A 23,944-nucleotide genomic window follows, 5' to 3' on the forward strand; every position below is an offset into this window, starting at 1 on the left:
GAATAACCAAGTCAATGTGCCAACTCTTTTCAAAAGTTCTTTTGAAATTTATGCTGCCAATTGAGACTGTATCTGTTGAAAACTTGACCTAAATACAAACTGTTGCAGGAACTCAGTAGACCTCCAGAGAAGGTCCCTACCCGGAACGTCCTCTGTCCATTGCCCTTCACCGATGCTGCCTGATCTGCTGAGTTCCTTCAGAAGTCTGGTTTTTGCTTGAAAGTCACGCTGCCTCGTTGCTGATCAGGAAGTTGTTAAAATGGTGAGATATGGAGCCATGCAGAGAAGAGGAGCGAGATAGAAGCCACAGGAAGGAATATGAGTGGTAGGGGATGGGGGTGGAAGGGGAAAGGGAGAAATGGGTGAGCACAAGAAAGGGGGAGGGAAGGGTAAAATTGTGGGGGGGGGGGGGGGGTTAGTTACCTGAAATTGGTGAATTGAATATTCACAATGTTGGTTTGTGTGCTACCCAAGTGGGATATGAGATGCTATTCCTCCATTTTGCGTTTGCCTCAATAAAGAATGCCCAGGACAAAAAGGTAAGAATAGAAATGGGAAAGGGAATTAAAATGGTTAGCAACTGGGAGATCCAACTGGCCTTTGTGGATCAACAAAGGTTCAACAAAACATCGCCTAGTCTACGCTTGTTCTCGCTGATGAAAAGGAGACCACATCAGGAGCACTGACTGCAGTAGATGTGGTTAGAGGATATACATGTCAACCTCAGTCTCACCTGGAAAGACTGCTGAGGTCCCTTGATGGATGTGAGAGAGGTGATATAGGGACAAACAACAAGAACCGAAAACCTGGACCCATTACAATTTGCCTACCACCAGAGTAGATCAATGGAGGATGCGATATATCTGGCTCTCCACTCAGCACTGGACCACTTGGACACAAAAAGCACCTACATCAGGCTGTTGTTCAGCATTCAATACCATCATCCCCTCCAAACTTGTTACTAAGCTCAGGGAACTGGGTCTCTGCGCATCCCTTTGCAACTGGAACCTCGACTTCCTCATCAACAGAACACAATCAGTTCAAATAGCTAGCACCACTTTCTCCTCAATAACCATCACCTCAAGTATGTGCTGATTATGTGCTCAGTCCCCAACTCTACTCACTCCAGATCCATGACAGATCCGGACACTGTTTCACCTCCATCATTAAATTCACCAACGACACCACCATTGTTGGACTAAGTACAGATAATGATGAGTCAGAGTTTAGGAGGGAGGTTGATCGTCTGAATGAACGGTGCATGAACAACAACATTGCTCTCGACGTCAGTAAAACCAAGGTACTGATTGTTGACTGAGAAGAGGAAGGCGTTGGATCCACAAACCTGTCTTCATCTATGGGACGGAAGTGAAGAGTCAAAAACCTGAAATTCCCGGATATGCAATTTTCGGAAGATCATTGCTTGACCCAGCACATTGATGCAATTATAAAGAAAGCCCATCCGTGTCTCTACTACTATGCCAGAAGATTGAGGAGATTTGCTGTGTCTCTTGAGCCTCTCTTGAACCTCAACAGGTGTATGGTAGAGCCCATATTGATTGGCTGTATCACATCCTGGTTCGGCACCTTGATCTCCCAAGAATGAAGTCGATTGCAAAGAGAGGTGAACACTGCCCAGTCCATCACAGATACTGACCTCCCCATCATCAATGGGATCCATAGGAGGCAGCCAGCATCATCAGGGACCCACACCATCCTGGCCACACTCTCATTTCATTCCTGCTATCGGGAAGATGGTATAGGAAGCTGGAAACTGTAACGTCCAGGTTCAATTCTTCTTCCTAACTACGTCAGACGATTGAATACTACGAATACAACCAACAAACAGCCTTAATTGCACTAAGGACTTGAGGGCACTGTTTATGCCTTTGCACTAGATTGTTTGTATGTTTTTATATATTGAACTTCATTTTGTTGTTTATCATGGTGTTGCAGTGGTGGGGTTGCTGCCGGGTTCGATCCTGACTATGGGTGCTGTCTGTACGGAGTTTATACGTTCTCCCCATTACCGCGTGGGATTCCCCAGAGTGCTCTGGTTTCCTCCCACTCTCCAAAGACGTACAGGTTTTGTAGGTTCATTAGCTTCGGTAACAATTGGAAATTGTCCCAAGTGTGCAGGATAGTGCTAGTGCACTGGGGTCGCTGAGCAGCACGGACTCGGTGGGCCGAAGGGCCTGTTTCCATGCTGTATGTCTAAAACTAAAACTGCTGAGTGCTATCTTTACATATCTGTTGTGCTGCTGCAGGTAAGAATTGAATTGGTCAATTTTGGGAAATATTACAATAAAACATCATGGACTCTTGAAGTGCTTCATCTCCTGAAGAGGGCTTGGTTTGGGTGGGAAGGGAATGAGTGAATGAGTGAGTTGCAGAGAGAATGTGCCCTGCTGAAAGCGAAAAGGAGTGGGAATGGGAAAGTGTGACTGATGGTGGGATCATGTTGAAAGTGGCAGAAATGTTGGAGAATGGTGTGTTGGGTGTAGAAGCTAATGGGGTAAAGGGCGAGGACCAGGGGACTATACCTGTTCTGGGGGGGGGGGGGGGGGGGGGGGAGCTTCATCTTGGGAACAGATGCATTGGAGAAGGGAAATTGAGAGTAGGGGGTGGCATCTTTGCAAGAGGCAGGGTGGGAGGAGGTGTTATCTAAATAACTGTGGGAGTTGGTGGGTTTGTATTGGATGTCAGTCGATAGTCTGTCCTCTTTGATGGAGACAGAGAGATCAAGAAAGGGGAGACAGGTGTTAGTAATAGTCCAAGTGAATTTCAGGGCTGGATGGAAGTTAGTAGTGAAGAATGAAAGTTAATGAAATCAATGAGTTTTGCAGGCTTGATGCAGTCTTTAATGTAGCAGGGAAAGCATTGTGGGATGGGGCCAGTGTACAAGGGGAACAAGGAATCTGTTCATGGTAACCAACAAAAATGCAGGCCTAGCTGAGGCCCATGTGAGTGCTCACAGCTACATCTTTAACTTGAAGAAAGTGAGATGAGTCAAAAGAGAAGTTGTTAAGGATGAGGACAAGTTCCGCCAGGCAAAGGAAATATGAGTTGAGAGAATAGCTCCTCATCTTCCATTTGGGTAACTTGGCCCAATGGTATAACCATTGAATTCTCCAATTGTATGTAACTAATCTACAAACAAAACTCCTCACCCCATTTTCTCCTCCCTTCCTTGAGCCCCACTGCTGATTACACATTTCTCCCTTTCCCCTATCTCCCATCCATCGCCACCTATCTTCGTTCCTATTTTATCTTCTTATCTCACAGTCTTTTAGAAACATAGAAACATAGAAAATAGGTGCAGGAGTAGGCCATTTGGCCCTTCGAGCCTGCACCACCATTCAATATGATCATGGCTGATCATCCAACTCAGTATCCTGTACCCGCCTTCTCTCCATACCCCCTGATCCCTTTAGCCACAAGGGCCACATATAACTCCCTCTTAAATGTAGCCAATGAACTGGCCTCAACTACCTTCTGTGGCAGATAATTCCACAGATTCACCACTCTCTGTGTGAAAAATGTTTTTCTCATCTCGGTCCTAAAAGACTTCCCCCTTATCCTTAAACTGTGACCCCTTGTTCTGGACTTCCCCAACATCGGGAACAATCTTCCTGCATCTAGCCTGTCCAACCCCTTAAGAATCCCTTTTGTCTTTTCATCTCTGGCCTTTGTCCAACCATCTGCCAATCAAAACCTGGTCTCATTTGTATCGACCTATTACTTGCCAAACTTTGTCCCGCCCTCACCTCTCTTCCCCCTTCCCCCCCCCCCCCCCCCACCGAAGGTGGGTCCCGACCCAAAACATTGCCTATCCATGTTTTCCCGAGATGCTGCCTGACCTGCTGAATTACTCCTGCATTTAAATCCATTTTGTAAAACAGCAGTTGCAGACCCATCTGCGTATACTTCCATCGGGAGATGAATCAGTAATAAAGTGCAGCAAGTGTTGACTTTGAGTTGCATAGCAGGAGGCTGACAGTGATATTTGCAGGCAGAGAGAATGAATTATGACAAGTTAACCAAGGTAAGGAAGTGGGAATTGGATAAAAAATTCAAGACAAAAAATATTCCATTCGAGGTAAGAGTAAAAATATAAATGTGCAACTAACAATGATACTGGTGGAAATCACCAAACACTGAATCTGTGTCTCTCTAGCACTGAAAATTAAACATTATGATGAATTTAGATGAAGCTCGGTATTCTCATTACACAACAATTTTACATAAATGAACTGGATTGTTCGTTCAGTGTGTTTTCTGACAGCTGGTAATTTTCTGGGATCTGGCATAATTTAAGAATTCATATTATCATTTTTTGGGATCTAAATTGCTTTCATTTAAGATGCAAGGTTCCAATTCTGCCAAATATGACTGAATCAAGACACAATTTCTGAAGTCATGTTTTCTGTATAATCCACTGTTTGTTAGGTCGGTACCTGGGCTGGTGCTACATAGTTTCAAACACCTTAGTTTTACAATAACTATAGATATACACTGGAGGTTCATCCAGCTGAGGAAAATAATGTTTAAAGTTTATTTATACCGACGAGAATGTAGAAATCATCCCCTTGCAGGATATTTCTACCAATTTTTAACACAGCAATTGTGAGAAGAAATCAAAGTAAAAAGCCCTGTCCCACGGTCCGAGTTCATTCCAAGAGCTCTCCCGAGTTTGCCCTGATTCGAACTCGGAGATTTACGGTAATGGCCACACGTCGGTACTCGGGGCTCTCGTGGACATTTTTCAACATGTTGAAAAATCTTCACGAGTCTTCCCGTGCTTACCTGCCGTTAGCGAGTCTTCCCGAGGACCTGCCGTTAGCATTACGAGCCACTAAGAGAGGTCCCCGAGCTCCGACGTACCCGCTATGTTCATTCTCCGTGCTTACCACAAGTTTGATTTTTTTTAAACTCGGGCGAGCTCTTGGAATGAACTCGTACCGTGGGACAGGGCTATAAGCAAGGTACCTGGACTCATTTTATGCATCTTTCCTAACTTTATTATCTCACCAAAAGATTGTAATATGAACCTTATTTCCCCACAGGTGGTAAGGGTGTGGAGATTCAGTCAAACAAGCTGTAACATCTTTGTGACACTGGATGTTATGATGTGTACCGCAAGTATTTTAAACCTCTGTGCTATCAGCATTGACAGGTAGGTCTGTTCTTTATACATATTAAACCACAGCAACACCTCTCACTGGACATTAACCTCTGTGACTCTGCATAGGGTCAGCTACTAGTTGACCACTCAGGAATGGGAATCCTGCTCTTTCCACAGTCTTCCAGTCTGGAAGGAATGGTTTCTCATTTATGGAAACAGCTGGCAATTTTTGAGGTCTTGAATTCAGCAGAATTTCTGACTTACCATTGTTGAGAATTTTCACAAGATGTCTGAAAGCACCAAGTAATGCTTTACTGAAACTAGTAGTCCCAGGAATGATATGATTGATCATTCAAGTGATCAATCCTTTTACATAGCACAAGCAGTGGGTCCTTCCTGCTGCTGAATGCTGATCCTCTATGTGTAGTGGATACACTAGCATTAACTGCATTACTGTGCTGCCATGTGGACAATGCAGCTGCTGGATCATTGTGCTGCAACTGCCTCCCCAAACACCTCAGGTGCGTAGGTTCACCCACTCTACCGCTCCCCCTCTGAACAAAAGGCTATAATTACACATCACAGGCAATGTTGGACACAGATCAGCACATGTAGTGTCCAATCAACAACTCCACATAGCCAATGTTCCTGCCCTTCAGCATTCTGTTGTCTTACAGTTTAGAGAGGTTTATAGGTTTATGTTCAGTGGGACATGGGCCAAATACAGGCAGGTGCGACGTGTAGATTATGCATGTTGGTCGGTGTGGGAAAGTTGGGCCGAAGGGCCTTTTTCCACGCTGTATGACTATGACTGCAGTTGAGAGCATAAAGGCAAGAAATTGGTCGGAAGCTAATGAATCAAAACATTAGAATCTTCTCACATGTGGGGGCATGGATACCCACAAACCACAGAATCCCATTTCCGGATATTCTACTCCTGGCTGTTTTAGTACAATGAACACTGTAATACATCCTTGATGTATCTGCCTCAAATCCATTCAAAAACAAACCGTTCTGCATTCTCTTTAAAGAAAAAGTACATTTTCCTTGACCTGCCAGAGGTGCTTGGGTCAAGAGAAATGGTTGATTTCTCTGTATTATCTCCCTCCACTTCTGCCCTCAACCATCCCAGACAGAAACTATATCAATATGTTGTAATTGCTATCAGGAGTCAATGCTAGTCCATCGTCATCGGCAGTCACTCAAACCGAGTATGACTGTCCTCTCATGGAGGACGCCTGTGCGTGACTTTATTTAACGTGGGGAGACTGGTGCACAGATAGTCACCACACGGTCCTTGACAGATCTGGGTCAGAATCCAGTGGCATGGAATCCAAGACGACCGGGGAACCTGTATTGCTTCAGCCTTCATCCGCCTTCCCAGCCATTGTGACGGTCCACTAAAGTCAGCCATAATCCTCCGCCTGTTCCTCCATTGAGGTCTTGGTTGGATTGCTCTTTGTCAGAGACCTCCCCCCCCCCGCCCGACCTTACCGCCATGGGTGACCCTACCAGGAGCATAGCTCCAGACGGCATCGCTCTCCGGATCTCAGGACCACACAAGCTTCTCCACCACGACAAGGTGACAATCCACGGAGAAACAAGTTATTGCCCTGAACATTTTTGTCGTACTGGGACTGAATAGTCATTCGTTAAAGCTCATTTCCTCTTGGTTTCAGGTACACTGCTGTAGTAATGCCAATCCAATATAATACAAATTGCAGTTCCAGGAGGCGGGTGACTGGAATGATCATTGCCGTGTGGATATTATCTTTGGCAGTATCTTGTCCTCTCCTGTTTGGTTTCAATACAACAGGTAAAATCTTGTTGTTTTAAATGAAATAATCATATCACGCTTAGAACATGTTCATAATGATTAAGGAACGTCCGTTCAGAAATCTTGTTCGGTTTGATAAATATTGATAACACGAACCCACTCAGGGTGATAATTAGCAAAGCCCGGATTTCTATAATGCTACTAGAACAGGGATTGGGTTATGTACCCCAGGCTTGACATCGCCCATTGACCAGTAAAGAAGTAAAAGGCCAAGTTCCTACTCATAAAGAATGGGGAACAAACATAACGGAAATTGTTCCTACGGTCCACCCGGTTCCGACCATCAACCACTCATCCTACATTGCACCTAGTTTATATACTTTCCATATTCTCATCAGTTCTCCCCAGATTCTGCCATTCACCTCTGCTCTCAGGACAAATTAGAGTGGCCAATTAACCCCCACAGCACAGGAAGAATCCCACGCGGTCAATTGGAGAATATGCAAACTCCACATAGACAGCACCCAAAGTCAGCATTAAATGGCTCTGCAAGCTGCACAACTCGTCATTTAATCACTCCACTGGAAATGAATGTCATCAGTAGTAAGCATGAATGCTTCTGGATACCAGCATTTGCAATGAAATCAGACTGCATAAACTTCACATTCTGATGTTCTTTGATTAAAAAAATGTGTTTCAACAACCACAGCTTGTGATTGGCATGGATACTCACACTGTTCATAAGTGATAGGAGCAGAATGAGGTCATTCGGCCCACAGTCTATTTCGCCATTCAATCATGGCTGATCTATCTACCCCTCCTTACCCCATTCTCCTGCCTTCTCCCATAACCCCTGTACTAATCAATAATCTATCTCTGCAGTAAAAATATCCATTGACTTGGCCTCCATAGTCTTCTGTGGCAAGGAATTCCACAGGTTCACCACCCTCTGACTAAATAAATTTCTCCTCATCTCCTGCCTAAAGAAACGTCCTCTAATTCTGAGGCTATGACCTCTAGTCCTGGGCTTTCCCACTAGTGGAAACATCCTCTCCACATCCACGCTATCCAAACCTTTCACTTGTATAGACTGATACCTGGGTATCAAATTAATACTCATTATGTTGTGTTGTGCAACTTTCACTTCCGCCAGTGGAACATAAATGCCATCTTCGACTGATTGGGCCTAGCAGTGTGCTTTCCTCTGTAATGTTAATTCTATTGCATTGGACGTCCAGTGTAGTAGTAATGCAAAAGTCATAGAGTTTTTGGATTATCTACATATTGCTGTTATCTCTTAATTACTTATTTGAATGGTTAGATCCACAATGCATTATCAAATAATAATAATAATAATAATAATAATAAATACTTTATTGATCCCCTCAGGGAAATTCAGATGTCCAGAAGCTCCCAATCAACAAACCCACAGATTCAAAACGAACGCAGACAGAAAATACATAAAATACAATGTGGACACTACCTGAGAGCAATAAATACTTAAAAAGACCAATAATTAACAGTTAAAAATTAATAATTGCAAAATGCATCCCCCTACAGCCTAGCGGTCCGAATTATAAAATCTAATGGCTGCAGGGGTGAAGGATCTCCTGAACCGCTCCGTTCTACAGGGCAGGGAGAGGAGCCGGTTGTTGTTCCGAGTGCTCTTTTGACTCTCCAGAATTATATGGAGGGGATGCCCGGGGTTTTTCAGGATGACCTGCACCTTGTGCCTCATACGCCTCTCAAGCACCTCCATCCCAGAGTCTACTCTCCCCTCCAGCACTGAGCCAGCTCGATTAACCAGTTTGACCAGCTTCCTATTGTTTTTTGCACTAATGCTGTTGCCCCAGCAGACAACAGCGTAGAAAATAACGCTTGCAACCACTGTGTTGTAAAACATGTGCAGCATATCCTTACACACATTGAAGGATTTGAGCCTTCTGAGGAAAAAGAGGCTGCTCTGGCCTTTTTTGTAGAGGGCCATTAATGACATTTAATAAATTAATAACACCACTAATGTTTTGCTATTGTTATTTTGCAGATGACCCAAGGTTATGTTCGATATCCAATCCAGATTTTGTCGTGTACTCATCAATTGTTTCCTTCTACTTGCCATTTTTAATCACACTGTTGGTGTATATACGTATTTATTTTGTACTGAAAAAGAGAAGGAAGCGTATTAATCTACGACAAAACACTGTTACTGTGGCTACAAAAGTTGCAGCACAGAGTCAGATCATTCAGGTGAAGGAAAATTTTAATTATACAATGGAATTTGTTCTTTCAATTCTTTGTCTTAGCATTTTTTTCCAATGTGTCATAGAGTGCAAGAAAATAGGCCCAACCGGTTCCTGCAGACCTTCAAGCAACCACCTACACCAATCCAATGTTATTCTCAATCTCCCAATGACTCCCATCAGATTCTTTCATGAACCAATGCACTGGGATTAATTGGCCAATTAACTTACCAAACCAGACATCTTTGTGATGTGGGAGGTAAACAGTGCAGCCGCAGGAAGCTCATACTGTCATAGGGAGAACATGCAAACTCCACCACAGGCAGTACTGGAGCTGAGGATTGAACCCAGTCATTGGAACTGTGAGGCAGCTGCTCTGCACGCTTCATCACTGTGCTGTACCAGTCATGAAGTGGATCAAATATCCATGGAAAATATCTCCATTCCAGCTTTGGGAACAGCTCCATCCATAAGACCATAAGAAATTGCAGAGAATTGTGGACACAGTGCGGTCCACCTCACAAACCAACCTCCCTTCCATTGACTCCATTTATACCTCATGCTGCGTCAGCAAGGTCAGCAGCATAATCAAGGACGAGTCACACCCTGGTCACTCCCTCTTCTCCCCACTACTATCGGGCAGAAAGTATCGACACGTGAAAATGCACACCTCCAGATTCAGGGACAGTTTCTTCCCAGCTGTTATCAGGCAACTGAACCATCCTTACATAACTAGAGAGCAGTGCTGAACTACTATCTACCTCATTGGAGACCCTCAGACTATCTTTGATCAGACTTTATTGACTTTATCTTGCACTAAGCGTTATTCATGTTATTCCCTTTATCACATATCTGAATACTGTGAATGGTTAAATTATAATCATGTATTGTCTTTCCATCATTTATTGGTTAGCACACCACAAAAGCTTTTCACTGTACCTTGCTACACGTGACAATGAACTAAACTAAACTAAACTAAAGCCGTAGATTGAAGTGAGTGAGATAAAATGGGGGGGGGGGAGGGGCATTGGTGCATCTGGCAACAGCAGCAAGAATTGGCATTGACTGCGAACTGGTGTAGCGATGACATAATCAGTCAGCTATGTCCTTGAGCAACCACAAATCTGTAGAAGCGGTTGGAGACAACTTTATAGGTTTGCTGCATTGACATGGAAAATAGCATCACCTCAAGTGAGCAATGCCTTGCCACCAGTTCTGAAGAAAGATTATCAAACAAAAATATGAACTCAGTTTATTTTTTCCAAAGATGCTGCTGGACGTGCTCTTACTTTAGACTTTCCATTTGTTCTTTTTCGTATGTGTTTGTCACTACGTGAACTTTGGAGTTTAGAGTAATGAAGGGTGATCTCATTGAAACATATAAGATCCTAAAGGGCCTCTACAGAGTGGGTACCGACATGTTTTCACTGTGGGTCTTCAAGGAGTGGATGTAGTTTCAAGATAGGGAGCAAGTTATTTAACACCGAGGTATGTCAACATTTTTTCACGCAGATGGTGGCGAATCCCTGAAATTTTCTGCGCCTTGAGAGTTGTGGAGGCTGAATCTTTGGAAGTGTTTAAAGTGGAGCTGAGTAAATTTTAGAAAGACTAGGGAAATAGAGACTCTAAGGATCTGGCACAGTGGAGGAGCTGAGGCCCTGAGTAGATCAGGTGTGGTGATATTGAAGGGCAGGGCAGACTTGAAGGGGCAGAAGACCCCCTCTTATTTTCATGTATACATGTGTTATCCCTGCAAATCTCTGCTAATGTTTTCAGCTGTCCTTGGAATTTTTCCGGTCCATCGAAATTGTCAATATGTTTACTGCGACGTTCCTTAATTGTCACTTTTCCTTTAAATGCCACTTTACATGTAATTATGGGACGGTCATTGATTATGCAAACATTCTTATGCTACAGATTTGTGTAGTATTGGCACACATAGCTTCCTTAAGGCAGATATATCCATCATCAGAAACAGCAGTGGCGTATCAGATCCAAAAAGATGGTGGCAATGAGAATCATTCTAAATGCTGCAGGGCACTCAAGCAGAAATTAGAGTCATCACCTGATGTTATTAATGGAGATTGTAAAGGACCGTAATTTACATATTGCCTCTTGGTGCATCTAAAAATGAAAGAAGTCAACAAAGAGTCCAAAATCATTGCATAATTAACAATCAGCCTCCATCACATTGATGCTATGGGCCTGATCACAGGTGCACACATTTACTGTGAATTACTTAAAAGGATTATGTTCAAAGGCTAAATAAATGTGAACTAAAGATGATCATTATATAATTTTAGAACAAACAGCATGGAAATAAGCAAACTATATTTGCAGTGGGGAATCTAATAATACCGGAAGGCTGACAAAGAAATTGCGCACTGATTGAATAATTATTTGTAAAATACAATGAAAAGTACCCGTAAATTTAATCAGAAATGTTTATTTATAATTTAACAATGGTCAACAGTGTTCTACTTTTGTAAACATAGGACTTTGAACATTATAGCAGGATAATAGCTGGAGATATGATCACACATAGGGTGGTGGGTGAATGGAACAAGCTGCCAGAGGAGGTAGTTGAGGCAGCGACTATCCCAACATTTAAGAAACAGTTAGACAGGTACATGGGTAGAACAGGTTTGGAGGGAGATGGACCAAACGCGGGCTGGTGGGACGAGTATAGCTGGGACATGTTGGACGGCGTGGGCAAGTTGGGCCGAAGGGCCTGTTTCCACACTGTATCACTCTGTGACTCTATGTGCGCAAGAATGCAGCAGATGCTTAAACATTAACTTGTTAAGAAAATGGCTGATTGAACAGTCAATAAACTTGCATGAGCCAAAACTGACAAGAATATTAATAAAACTAATAAAGTATTTCATTCAGGACTCAAAATAAATCTTTTGGGATGGCTGTTGCTTAGAGAAGTTGATACCAAGAAAGAAACATCCATTGGGGTAATATTATCAATGCCCTTTATCACAGACAATAAGATTAGAGTCCTGTTAATTTGTTTTTGGTGTGAGATGAGAGGGGAATGTTTTCTAGGACATCTGGAAAGTGTCCAAATATTCTTTAAATAGACCATGAGTCTACAAATCTATCACATGTCGTGCTGCCTGGTGCATTGGAAGATTAGATGGCACTGTTGTTTGACATCTTATCTGAAGAACCTTGCCACAAGCAAAGCAGCCTAGTTTATTTACCTAAGTCTGGAAACAGAATTGAAATCTTCAAGATATTAATAATCCCTATTCAGTGCCACATTGCAGCGACAGTTGCATCAGGCACTTCTGAAATTAAATCCCATTGACTTCCATCTAACTGAAGTTCAAAAGCTGGGTAAAACACACAGAAATAAAAATTAAAAAATATGGAAATACTCAGCAGCTCAGGCGGCAACAGGAGAGAGAAACAGAGATAATTTCCCAGGCCAATTACCTTTTGCAAGCAATGTTTTGTTGGAAGGTCAGTGACCTGAGTGTTAATACTATTTCTGTATCCACGAATAGTGCCTGATAATAGACAATAGGTGCAGGAGTAGACCATTCGGCCCTTCGAGCCAGCACCGCCATTCAATGTGATCATGGTTGATCATCCACAACCAGTACCTCGTTCCTGCCTTCACTCCATATCCCTTAACTCCGCCATCCCTAAGAGGTCTGATCTCCGAAGTAATTGCAATTTTCCCTGTTCCGATTTCAGATTTCCAGCATGTGCAGTTTATTTTTTGGTCTTCCAATTATACCACGTCCATACTTTAAAGCAACTGACCAGGATTACATTTCTAGGCAGCACGTTTTTCTTGACATAGTGAGAGGAATAAATTGAATCACAATTTGTTAGTAATAGAAAGATAGACAAAAGGAGGAAATAAATGCTGGAGTTATATGATTGAATTTGTTTAGAAAATAAGAATAGTTCATTCATGCAAAAATGGAAAAGTATGAAGTGCAACCTATGCCAACCCACAAAGTGTGAGAACTGTAAAAGTTGAGGGAGAGAAAATGAGATGACAAAAGGAGAGAATTTGGAAACAGCATAAAATATATGGAGAATGTATAGAAAGCGCCTGATCGATTGGGGAGGGATCCTTTTCAACCTGAGTAGACCCCACCTCTGATATTGTCACGTGAACCGAGATACAGTGATGAACTTTGTTTTGTGTGCTATCCAGGTAAATTATACTATACATCAATACAATAAAGCCATGCAGAATATAGTGTTAACCTCTGAGACTAACATCACAGATGAAGGCACACATGCTGGAGAAGACTTAGTCATCAGTGATGGCCCTTGTGCATTCAGTAACCCTCTTATGAACCAGGTGTGACTATCCCAGGTCCAGTGAATGGTACCAGCTAAACCCTCATCCTCTCCAGCATTTTCCATTCCCACTCCTGGGAAACCCAGCTCGGAGGAAAATAAAGGCCTGCCTGTGTGTAGGAACATTATCAACGTCCTTCTGCCATCACGTGAGCAAGCCACGTGGCCCTATGCAGCAAAGCAAACCAAACTCTAAAAAATCTTGGAAAGCTGAATGGATGCTAAAGAAATTCACTCACAAACATATAATATAAGATCCCCAGGTTTGATGTTCGACATGGGTCAAAGTGGCATAATGGTGCAGTCTCAGAGCCACTGCCTCACAATGCCGGAGACCCGGTTCAATCGTGATTAAGGTGCTGTCTGTGTGGAGTTTATATGTTCTCCCTGTGACTGCATTGATTTTCTCTAGGAGCCCCAGTTTTCTCCCACATTCTAAAGGTGTGCAAGTTGGCAAATTAATTGGTCACTAAATCTCTCTTAGTATGTAGGTTAGTACAATGTGGGAGGAATTGATAGGAATGTGGAACTGGTGTAAATGGGTGGTTGACGCTCAGTGTGGGTCGGTGGGGCAAAAGGGCTGTCTCTCTCTTTGACGATGTGGCTCCATGACTATAGGTGTGCAAATGTGAACAGTTGATGTACAAATGGAAAATTAACATTTCTCCAGTGTGCAATTCTCGACATCAGGGTAGATTGAAGATAGACACAAAGAGCTGGACTAACTCAGCATGTCAGGCAGCATCTCTAGAGAAAAGGAATAGATGACGTTTTGGGTTGAGTCCTTTCATCAGGTTAAAGACTGCCTCATCCACAAACGCATTTAGAACTCTTGCGGTGATACACTATGCATCCACGGAGTGGCGAGGAGAAGAGCCATCAAGAACACCACAGAGGCAGCGGAGAAGGCCTCGAGATGGCTCTGGCTCAGGAGAGAAGATCCATGAGGAGGAGCGAATGCCACCTGAACACAAGTCGTGGTCTGATCAACCACGGCCGGGTCGCCTGGGTGAGGGTGTCTGATGTTGAAAGACCCGAAACACCCAATGACCCCAGGTTACATCACTGATGATGTGTTCAGGAGCATCAATAGATGTTTGACACAGCCGTCTGGCTTAAACACCTAAATGTATAATTATACTTGTTGAGTATAATTACAGTTACATCAGCCTACAAAAGAAATAAAGGCAGTGTGTAGAATTGATGGAGAATAGAAGCATTTATAAGATATTGTATTAAACTAAATTGGGCAGAATATTAACTTCTCGTAACCTTAGCTCCCAATCAATGGTTAGTCCCAGATATGAGGGGCATACCTGGGAGGTGTTAGTAAAGTTCATGTGAAACTGAGAACTAAAGTTTTGTGTTGCTTTGTAAAGGCTACACAATGCTGAACACACCCTTTACAATTCAAACCCTGGATACCCAATTTAATGCACAGTGATCTCTTTGTTTGCACTATGTTCTAGGTTATTAAATGTTACATTGATCCAATGCTCAGAGGGGAAAATGCTATTGAATAATAGTTTTGTTAACTATGCTGCAGTGCTTATGCATATAGAAGATAATTTAATCCCTTTTCCGAACAGCAATGTGATTATATTTCATCTACAAACCTATTGACTGTCCTAGTTTTTAGATTAGCTATTTTCATCCCCGAAGGCTCAGAAAGGCTGCAGTAGAGCATTGTTTTTGCACATGTGTTAGTATACAGTGTTTAGAAAGGAAGAGTTGTTCATCATGGGTTGAAACAAAAGCAGAAATGTTGACAGCGATGAAAAGACCAGGTAATATTTCAGGTTATAAAAGATTAATTCTTCAGAATATATTCAGCCATTTCTATTAATATTGTACCACAGTGAACATATCCCAAGGTGCTTCACAGGAGTATTAACAAAAAAGAACATTTTAAAATCAAATTATATGGAGTTAATTAGATTTTTAATGCGGGTTGTTGCATTTTGATAAGACGCACCATAGCAGAACTTACATATTAAATGTAATTGCCCTGGGGAGTGTTGCAGAACAGAGAGACCTCAGGGTGCAGGGTCATGGTTCCATGAAAATGGAGACAGTGGCAGACAGGGTAGCGAAGAGCACAACTGCCTTCATCAGTTAGGGCATTGAGTACAGTCGTTGGAAAGTTTTGTTCTTTAGTCTGGGTTCTTTAGTCAGAGGGTGGTGAATCTGTGGATTTCTTTGCAACAGAAGGCTGTTGAAGCCAAGTCAATTGATATTTTTAAGGCAGAGATGGATACATTCTTGATTAGTATGGGTTATGGGGAGAAGGCAGCAGAATGGAGTTAGATCAGCCATGTTTGAATGGTAGAGTAGACTTGATGGGCCAAATGGCCTAATCTTGTTCCTATTACATGACCTTATTGTTAGGTATGTGATAATTAGCATATGCAATTAGCATATGTAATGAGTGTCTTGTCATATGTTGTGCAAGTATGCATGTGCGGGAGCTTCAAGGTGGCGTCCTGTAGTAAAGAAGCTTGTAAGATTACTCCCGTGTCCGAGCCTTTATTCAAGTGTGCTAAGCATCCCGAATACATAACAATTGGCGACAAGGATAAAAGAACGAAGATAAGAACAAGGCCAGCAAGAAGAATGAAAAACAGTTAAAAAAAAAAAAAAGAAGTGTATTTGGAAACAAAGTGGAACAGCACGAAGCCTAAAGATTTGACGCCAAATGGTTTTGAATTGCCGTCAAAAGGAAAAAAAAAAAAAAAAAAAAAAAAGGTAGGAACGGGAAGCAATAGCTCAGGGAAGAGCGAAGGAAAACAAACAGGGCAGTTAAACGTCCGTCGTTTGAACCTCAAACGTCGCGTGAGGGCTTGTGCCGTGAAGCCAACGGCCAGCCCCAGGAGCAGCCACAGACGTCGGGTGGGGGCCTCGTACCGTGAAGGCCACGGACATGTCCAGAGAGCCACCGACGAAAGAGGACCGTGTAGCCCATGGCCAGCCCCAGTAGCAGCCACAGACGTTGGGTGAGGGCCTCGTACCGTGTAGGCCACGGACAGGTCCAGAGAGTCACCGACAGAGGCTGAGTCTTCAGCCCAACCGGGAACAGTCAGCCCGGTGGGGGAAGAAAGTAAAGAAGGCCCGGTCGGGATCAGAGTCAGCCCGACCGTGAGCAGAAAAGCGGACAGGCCCGCGAGAGAAGCGGAGAGAAGCCAAGAGCCGTTAAGTGGATAAATAGATAAACAACAGAAAAGGCTTAAACGATACAAAAGGCTTAAACAATATAGGAAAGCCAGTGTTAAATTGCAAAGACAATATAGATCCTACTTCTTGATAAAGAACCAGAAAGGTGACTTAAGAAGACGAGTAGATGAACAACAGAAAAGGCTTGAACAATGCAAGGAAAGGTTGAATAAATGTGTGACAATGAGTAGACGCTGCTAATAGAAAAGTCTAAAGAAGGGAGGCTGGTCGGTCAAGACAAAAGTAGGCAGGAACAATTGCAATTAGGACACTTCAGTATAATCCAGCATGGAGCCTCCTTCACTGAGCATGGAGCCTCTTTCACTGAGCAATGAACGATCGCTGATCAGCATGAACTCATGTGGTTGAAGAGCCTGTTTTTACTCTCTATCTCTAAACTAAACTAAACAGTGTGCAGCTAGGTCTGCTGTTAGCTGTATACTGAATCACTGCATCTAATCAGGAAGAGAAATTCATCAACTGAAGCCACTTTGAAAAGAAAATATTCAGCATATAAAGCAGCATTGAAGAGAGCAGAACAATTAATTATTCCAGGTTCAAAAATTAGAGGAAGGGTCTGATTGCTCTTTTAATGGATTTCAAAATATACCTGTTGCAATTGGGAAGGGAGTGAAGTTGTAGAACTATTCCTGCTTTCAAACCTGTTCATGTAGCCTTTGCTTTCATGCTCCTCCAGTAGTATATTCAAGATATTTCAAGCTCATCTACTTCAAGTGTTGTGATCTTTCCAGAATTGATTGTGCCACTATTAACAACCGTACCTTTGCCTGACTTGAGCTTGAAAGTGTCCTCCCTAAATATTTATCTGTCTCTCTTTTAAAATGCTTCAAAAAAAAAAGCCATTCTGACCAGGCATTAGTTCATCGACCCTAATGACTTTTCATAAGAGTCAACGTCTTTCTTTGTCGATTGTACCATGAACCACTTTGGCACAGAACTTGTAAGTTGTGATCTGTGTTAATGGAATTTGTTAATGTAGTCATATATCTATTCCAAATAGCTTTGAGACATCCTAATATCATGGGAGCTGCTCTATAAATTTAATTTTTTAATTTTCAAATGATCCAAAGAATGAGTCTGCCTTGGCCTCAAGTATTACCTCATCTTCTTACTGTTTCCAACGTCTGCTGTTGTTTTAGCCCTGGGTGGAGAGCACTTTCCCTCGGAACACTGTACAGTAAAAAATGAAAGTAATGCCCCTGTCCCACTTAGGAAACCTGTACGGAAACCTCTGGAGACTTTGCCTCCAGACTGCAGGTTTCCGGAGGTTTTTGTCAGTCTACCTACCTGCTTCCACCACCTGCAACCTCCGGCAACCACCTGCAACCTCCGGGAACCGCATGAAAACCTTGGGTGGGGCGCAAAGTCTCCAGAGGTTTCCGTTCAGGTTTCCTAAGTGGGACAGGGGCAGTACCATGTTGCGCTAAAATGGAAACTATTTTGAGTTTTTAGGGTGAAATTGGTTCCTGACATCCGTGACCTAAAAATTAAGAAAAGCAATAGGTTTGTAAATATAAATACCGTTCCATTAATGTTCTTGATTGTGTTTCCATGTATTTCTCAGCAATAAGCATTGCAATACTGTATATCCAACAAGACTACTTTCTGCCTATTTATTTATTTAGTTTGTTAGTTATTTAGTTATTTTGTGTTGGGCTTTTTTTACTGCTTTAATTGAGACAATTTCAAATTATTGATGCTAGATGATTTATTTAAATCTGACAATTGTTTTTATTACTAGGAAAAGAAAGAGCATTTTCCCAAAATATTTCATTCATTGGCCTGTTTGAACGTTAGCAAGCGAACAGGTCTATCCCCAAACAGTGAGCTGCAGTCCCCCATAGGAATTGCAAATTACTGCACCATCAGCCAGGCTTTGTTTGCACATTCAGAGAACGAAATTGAGAAATCGGACAAGAAGAGCGTTTGTGCAACAAAGCGTGCATCCGAAGTGAAAAACATGTCCAGCGGAAAAACTGCCACTTCCCTGAGACCCGCGTTAAAACACAGGAACCTGCACACGAGAGAGAGGAAAGTTACTCGGATGTTGGTTGTTGTGCTGGGTAAGTGCCCAGTCATTTACTTCCTCTCTTAGAAAATGAAATAAAGATGATTTGACATCAAGGATGGAAAGTACCAAGAAGGATGTTCAGTCTACAACGTTGGAACTAATGCAGTGCTGTAGTCCAAAAGAGCACGTATTATGGAGACCAATACTGTAGCCTGTGAATTTTGGATGTTTCAATTTCACATTCTCAGTTGCAATAAATGGAAAGAAATGTCCAGGACTGATTTATGTATGTACGTGATGAGAGCGAGTGGCACAGATTTATAGAAACATAGAAATTAGGTGCAGGAGTAGGCCATTCGGCCCTTCGAGCCTACACCGCCATTCAATATGATCATGGCTGATCAACCAACACAGTATCCTGTACCTGCCTTCTCTCCATACCCCCTGATCCCTTTAGCCACAAGGGCCACATCTAACTCCCTCTTAAATATAGCCAATGAACTGGCCTCAACTACTTTCTGTGGCAGAGAATTCCAGAGATTCACCACTCTCTGTGTGAAAAATGTGTAAGCTGTGCAGCACATGGCCACAGATACTATTTGTAGTTACTTAGTGTATGTATTAAAAAATATATATTCACAAGCAAAAAAGGGAGACATTTTTGTGCAATTATAGAAACGTTCCAAATACATCAGAATAGGTTCAATTTGGTTTTGCTTCCACAATGTTTGACTTCACCCAAAGCGTTATGTAGACATCCCTTGCAGGGGCTTCCTCTTGTCATTGACCCAGTCCTCCAAGAACAGTCCTACAACCCCATCACCTTCCTCAATGAAATAAAAACTGGGAGAAAAAAATACTGGAATCACTCAGTAATCAGGCAGCATCGCTGGAAAAAGAGAAAGAGTTAATGTTTCAGGTTGAAGACTCCACATCAGAAGTGAGACTGCTATCTTCATTGTAAGATTGTTATCTTCAATACTTCCATTTTGCTTGCCCCTGTTGTAGGTCCATTCCATATCTTTGATCTGTATGGCACGTACGCTTTGCCGAATGAATATTAGAAGGCTCAGGGAGTGAACAAGAGAATCTGGAAGATAAAATAGTTAGTTATAATCACATTAATACAATTGCTTGTTGGGTCATTAAAGAATAAACCATTGTATGAAAATCCTGCTCTTAATTCACATCAGTTTGACTATTGTGATCCATTATGAAAGGGTGCTAGAAATTTTATCAATGCCATTTTCTGCATTTTGTATCTTTAATGTCATCATACACTTAATACCTTTTAACGATGAGAAGCTCTGGATATCCTAACACTCTTTCCTCATAACTCAGCCCTCTAATGTCAAAGGTAGAAAAAAATGCTGGAGAAACTCAGCGAGTGAGGCAGCATCTATGGAGCGAAGGAAATAGGCGACGTTTCGGTTCGAGACCTTTCAGTGAAAGATCAGTTCCGCAAATTTCTCAGTCCTGTCTCTTCAAAAGTCTTACCAGGATGGAACAGAACATTTAAGATGTGATCAAAATGAACTGAGGTGCAGCATCTACTGACTATTAGTTGTGTAGGCCAGTCTTTCATTTGATGCTCCATGATGTACATATTTAGGTCCCAAATTGTATTTTATTTTCTATAAAAGAGACATTCAAATCCCTATAGTTTTATAAACTCAGCCGTTTTGTGTTTGGAATAAGATGTGCATTTGTTTTAGTTTAGTTTAGAGATACAGTGTGGAAACAGGCCCTTCGGCCTACCAAGTCTGTGCCAACCAGCAATCCCCACACACCAACACTATCCTGCACATACTAGGAACAATTTACAATTATACCAAGCCAATTAACCTCCAAACCTGTACGTCTTTGGAGTGTGGGAGGAAACTGGAGATCCCGGAGAAAACCCACGCATGTCACAGTGAGAACGTACAAACTCCGTCCAGACAGCACCCGTAGTTAGGATTTGCAAGTTTTTAAAAAAGGACCAATGTTGTTGCTTTTTCACATTTTGTTTATTCATCTATTTAACTATTTCTCATTTAATTTGTAGCAAAGTGAATTTTATTCTGTATCTCAGATTTCTGGAGAGTGATTGGGATTTGCGTGTATAATTTGTGTTCCTGCACCTGCGTCCCCTTGTCACCTGTTCTCTGGACAACCACTGTCAGCCAAACTGACAGGGATGTGGATATAACTTTCTATTGACCAATGCAAAGTGTGATCACTCACTAATTTAACTGTCACTATTTTAGGAACCTGGTGGATGTTAGTAACATTATATGTACCAAGCTTCAGAGCCAGTTGAATGGTTGCTATCATAATGAAGAATCAAAATCCTTGATTCTCCAAGTATATGTGTGTCTTCTTAACACTCCATTATACAGTACAAGAAAATCCAAAAGCAGGACAGAGAAATGATCGCATGTACTCTGATAATTATAGTACTCTAATGGGACATCCTTTACGGTCAATGAAAATGTCGATGTGCATGATTGCAGATTACATGTAGAGAATATTACTGGGTGAAATAAAGGGATTTTTATTCAGTTACATTCAGTTAAGGATGGCACCAAAGAAATATTTAGGAAAGAACTGCAGATACTGGTTTACATCAAAGATAGACACAAAATGCTGGACTATCTCAGCGGGAGTGTTTAGCAACCACTTTAACTTCGCTAAATTCAAGTAACCCTTGCTTTCCCTCTCTCTCCGCCCCTTCCCCTCCCTAGTTTTTCGATTAGTTTCACTGAGCTCCTGATTAATTTTACTGATTATATGACTTGTTGTCACCTTCATCTCAGCTAACAATGAATCAAACTAAATTTCCTTGGACATCGTCTGCTTAGATCTGTCATTTTCCCCTTCCATATCTCTAATCTCCCTCTCCCCTGATTCTCAGACTGAAAAAGGGTCATAGTCATAGAGTGGTACAGTGTGGAAACAAACCCTTCGGCCCAACTTGCCCACACGGGCCAACATGTCCCAGCTACACTAGCCCACCTACCTGCATTTGGTCCATATCCCTCCAAACTTGTCCCAACCATGTACCTGTCTAACTGTTTCTTAAATGTTGGGATAGTCCCAGCCTCACCTACCTCCTCTGGCAGCTTGTTCCATACACCCACCACCCTTTGTGTGAAAAAGCTATCCATCAGATTCCCATTAAATATTTTCTACTTCACCTTGAACCTATGTCATGTGGTTTTCGATTCCCCTACTCTGGGCAAGAGATCTATGCATCTACCTGATTTATTCCTCTCATGATTTTATACACCTCTATAAGTTCACCCCTCATCTTCCTGCGCTCCAAGGAATAGACACCCAGCCGACTCAACTTCTCCCTATAGTTCAGACCCTCTAGTCCTGGCAACATCCTCATAAATCTTCTCTGAACCCTTTCTAGCTTGGCAATATCTTTCCTGTAACATGGTGCCCAGAACTGAACACAATACTCTAAATATTGGGTCGAACCTGAAACATCACCAGAGATGCTGCCTGTCCCGCTGAGTTACTCCAATATTTTGGGTCTCTCCTCAGAAATATTTGCGAATGCTTGTTCTCATGCTATGTCGTCTCTTCTGCTCACAGGTATGTTCCTCATTTGCTGGCTGCCATTTTTTATCACGCACATTCTGAACACCCACTGCAAGCGATGCCACGTGTCACTAGAACTCTACAGTGCTACCACTTGGCTTGGATATGTCAACAGTGCAATAAATCCCATCATCTACACTACCTTCAACACCGAGTTCAGAAGAGCATTTCTCAGAATTTTGTCTTGCTAAATTAAGTCTGAAAGATGTTACTAATTAAAGATATTGTTAGTTGGGATTTTAACATTTAACCTCCCTTAATCCTAAGCACTGTAATGAAATTATTGCTGAAATAGAGGTCAGATCTCATTTTACATTAAATTTGTGCCCAATAAAAGTACCGATTTACTTTGTTCATGTAAATTTCTTGCCAGTCGCGATATTTTTCCATTAAAACTGAAGCACACCGATCAGTGAGACCGCTTTGTGACTTGGTTCTTCTGCTTGATATTCTTCAAATGTAGAGAGATGTGGCCTAGATATTTAATTGCTTACCGCTGCTTTTCAGTGTTTCGTAACTGACAGTAGAGTGAAATGCAAAGACATCCATCCTAGGAACGATTTGTGTCACTCTGGGAATGCAACCAGGCATGCGCTTTGCAGAGCGCTTCACAACGACATGTCTGTACATTCTCTTCACCATTCATGAATGGGATGATTCTCCATGCTGGGATTATTGTGGGAACATTGAACCAGGTTGTCCTTGGGTGCCCTGGCATTGGGCTCTCCTGGGACAAGCACGTTTTAATAACATTTGTGATCTGTAGGAAAACCCTCCCCCCCCCCCCCCCCCAACCACTTTCCCTTCAACAACCAAATACAATACGGATTCTACTTTCTCAACACCCTTACTCCAACCATCCCAACCCAAATCTCATTCCATGCTCCCAGAGCCCTGGTCCATGATCGCGTACACAAACTCCCAACATCTGTCATCATTTTATTATTCAATTCGGAAGATCTCAGCATTAATTGCCTGCCCTTAACTATCCTTGAGCCTCCTACTTGAGATGCCCTGCACTTTCTTTTGAAGGTACAGCAAAGTTACACTGGGAGTTGCAGACCACGAACAATGAAAGAATGACAATATATCTCTAAGATAGGCCGATGAACAACTTGGAGGGGAATTTATGGTAATGCCATTGAATGGCATGAATCGATGATTAGATTCTGGTTTTGTTATTGATGGTCATTGCCTGGCATTTTTAGGGTTAGCTAACTAACTGCCTCCACCTAAATATGGTTTAGGTTTTGCTGAGTGCACGTATGCTTCGTTTCTTTTGACTAAGAGTTGAGAATAAATTTGAATATTATGCAATCATCATTAAACTTCCACACATATGATTGTTTTAATGAAAGGAATGCCATAGGCGAAGCAGTTGAAGATGGTTGGGCTGAGCACACAGACCAAAGAAACTCCTGCAGCGATGAACTTGGGCTTGGAGGATTGGCCACCAATGAACAAAACCATCTTATATTGAGGGAAGTGTGACTCTGACCATTGGAGTGCATTTGCTACGATATCTGTTAACCAGTTTTACTGAGGCTCTTTCATGAAACAGCCATTCAAATGTTGCCTCCATCTAAAAGGGCAGACACTCTCACCTCACCTCTTGACCAGCTCTTTCGTCCTTGTTT

General features: G+C 42.3%; 1 protein-coding gene across 2 annotated transcripts in view; it reads left to right on the plus strand.

Annotated features, from left to right (window-relative positions):
- Window positions 1-22,723, plus strand: part of drd3 (dopamine receptor D3) — a 45,619-nt gene extending 22,896 nt beyond the window's left edge. For both annotated transcript variants that reach the window (XM_033033288.1, XM_033033290.1), the window contains 5 exons: window positions 5,067-5,176; window positions 6,805-6,941; window positions 8,947-9,149; window positions 18,447-18,768; window positions 22,302-22,723. In XM_033033288.1, coding sequence (XP_032889179.1) covers window positions 5,067-5,176; window positions 6,805-6,941; window positions 8,947-9,149; window positions 18,447-18,768; window positions 22,302-22,498 — 969 coding nt within the window. In that variant the 3' untranslated portion in view covers window positions 22,499-22,723. The remainder of the gene's footprint in view (window positions 1-5,066; window positions 5,177-6,804; window positions 6,942-8,946; window positions 9,150-18,446; window positions 18,769-22,301) is intronic.
- Window positions 22,724-23,944: the final 1,221 nt, after the last annotated feature.

This window comes from Amblyraja radiata, chromosome 14 (assembly GCF_010909765.2).
Source record: "Amblyraja radiata isolate CabotCenter1 chromosome 14, sAmbRad1.1.pri, whole genome shotgun sequence".
NCBI lineage: Eukaryota > Metazoa > Chordata > Chondrichthyes > Rajiformes > Rajidae > Amblyraja > Amblyraja radiata.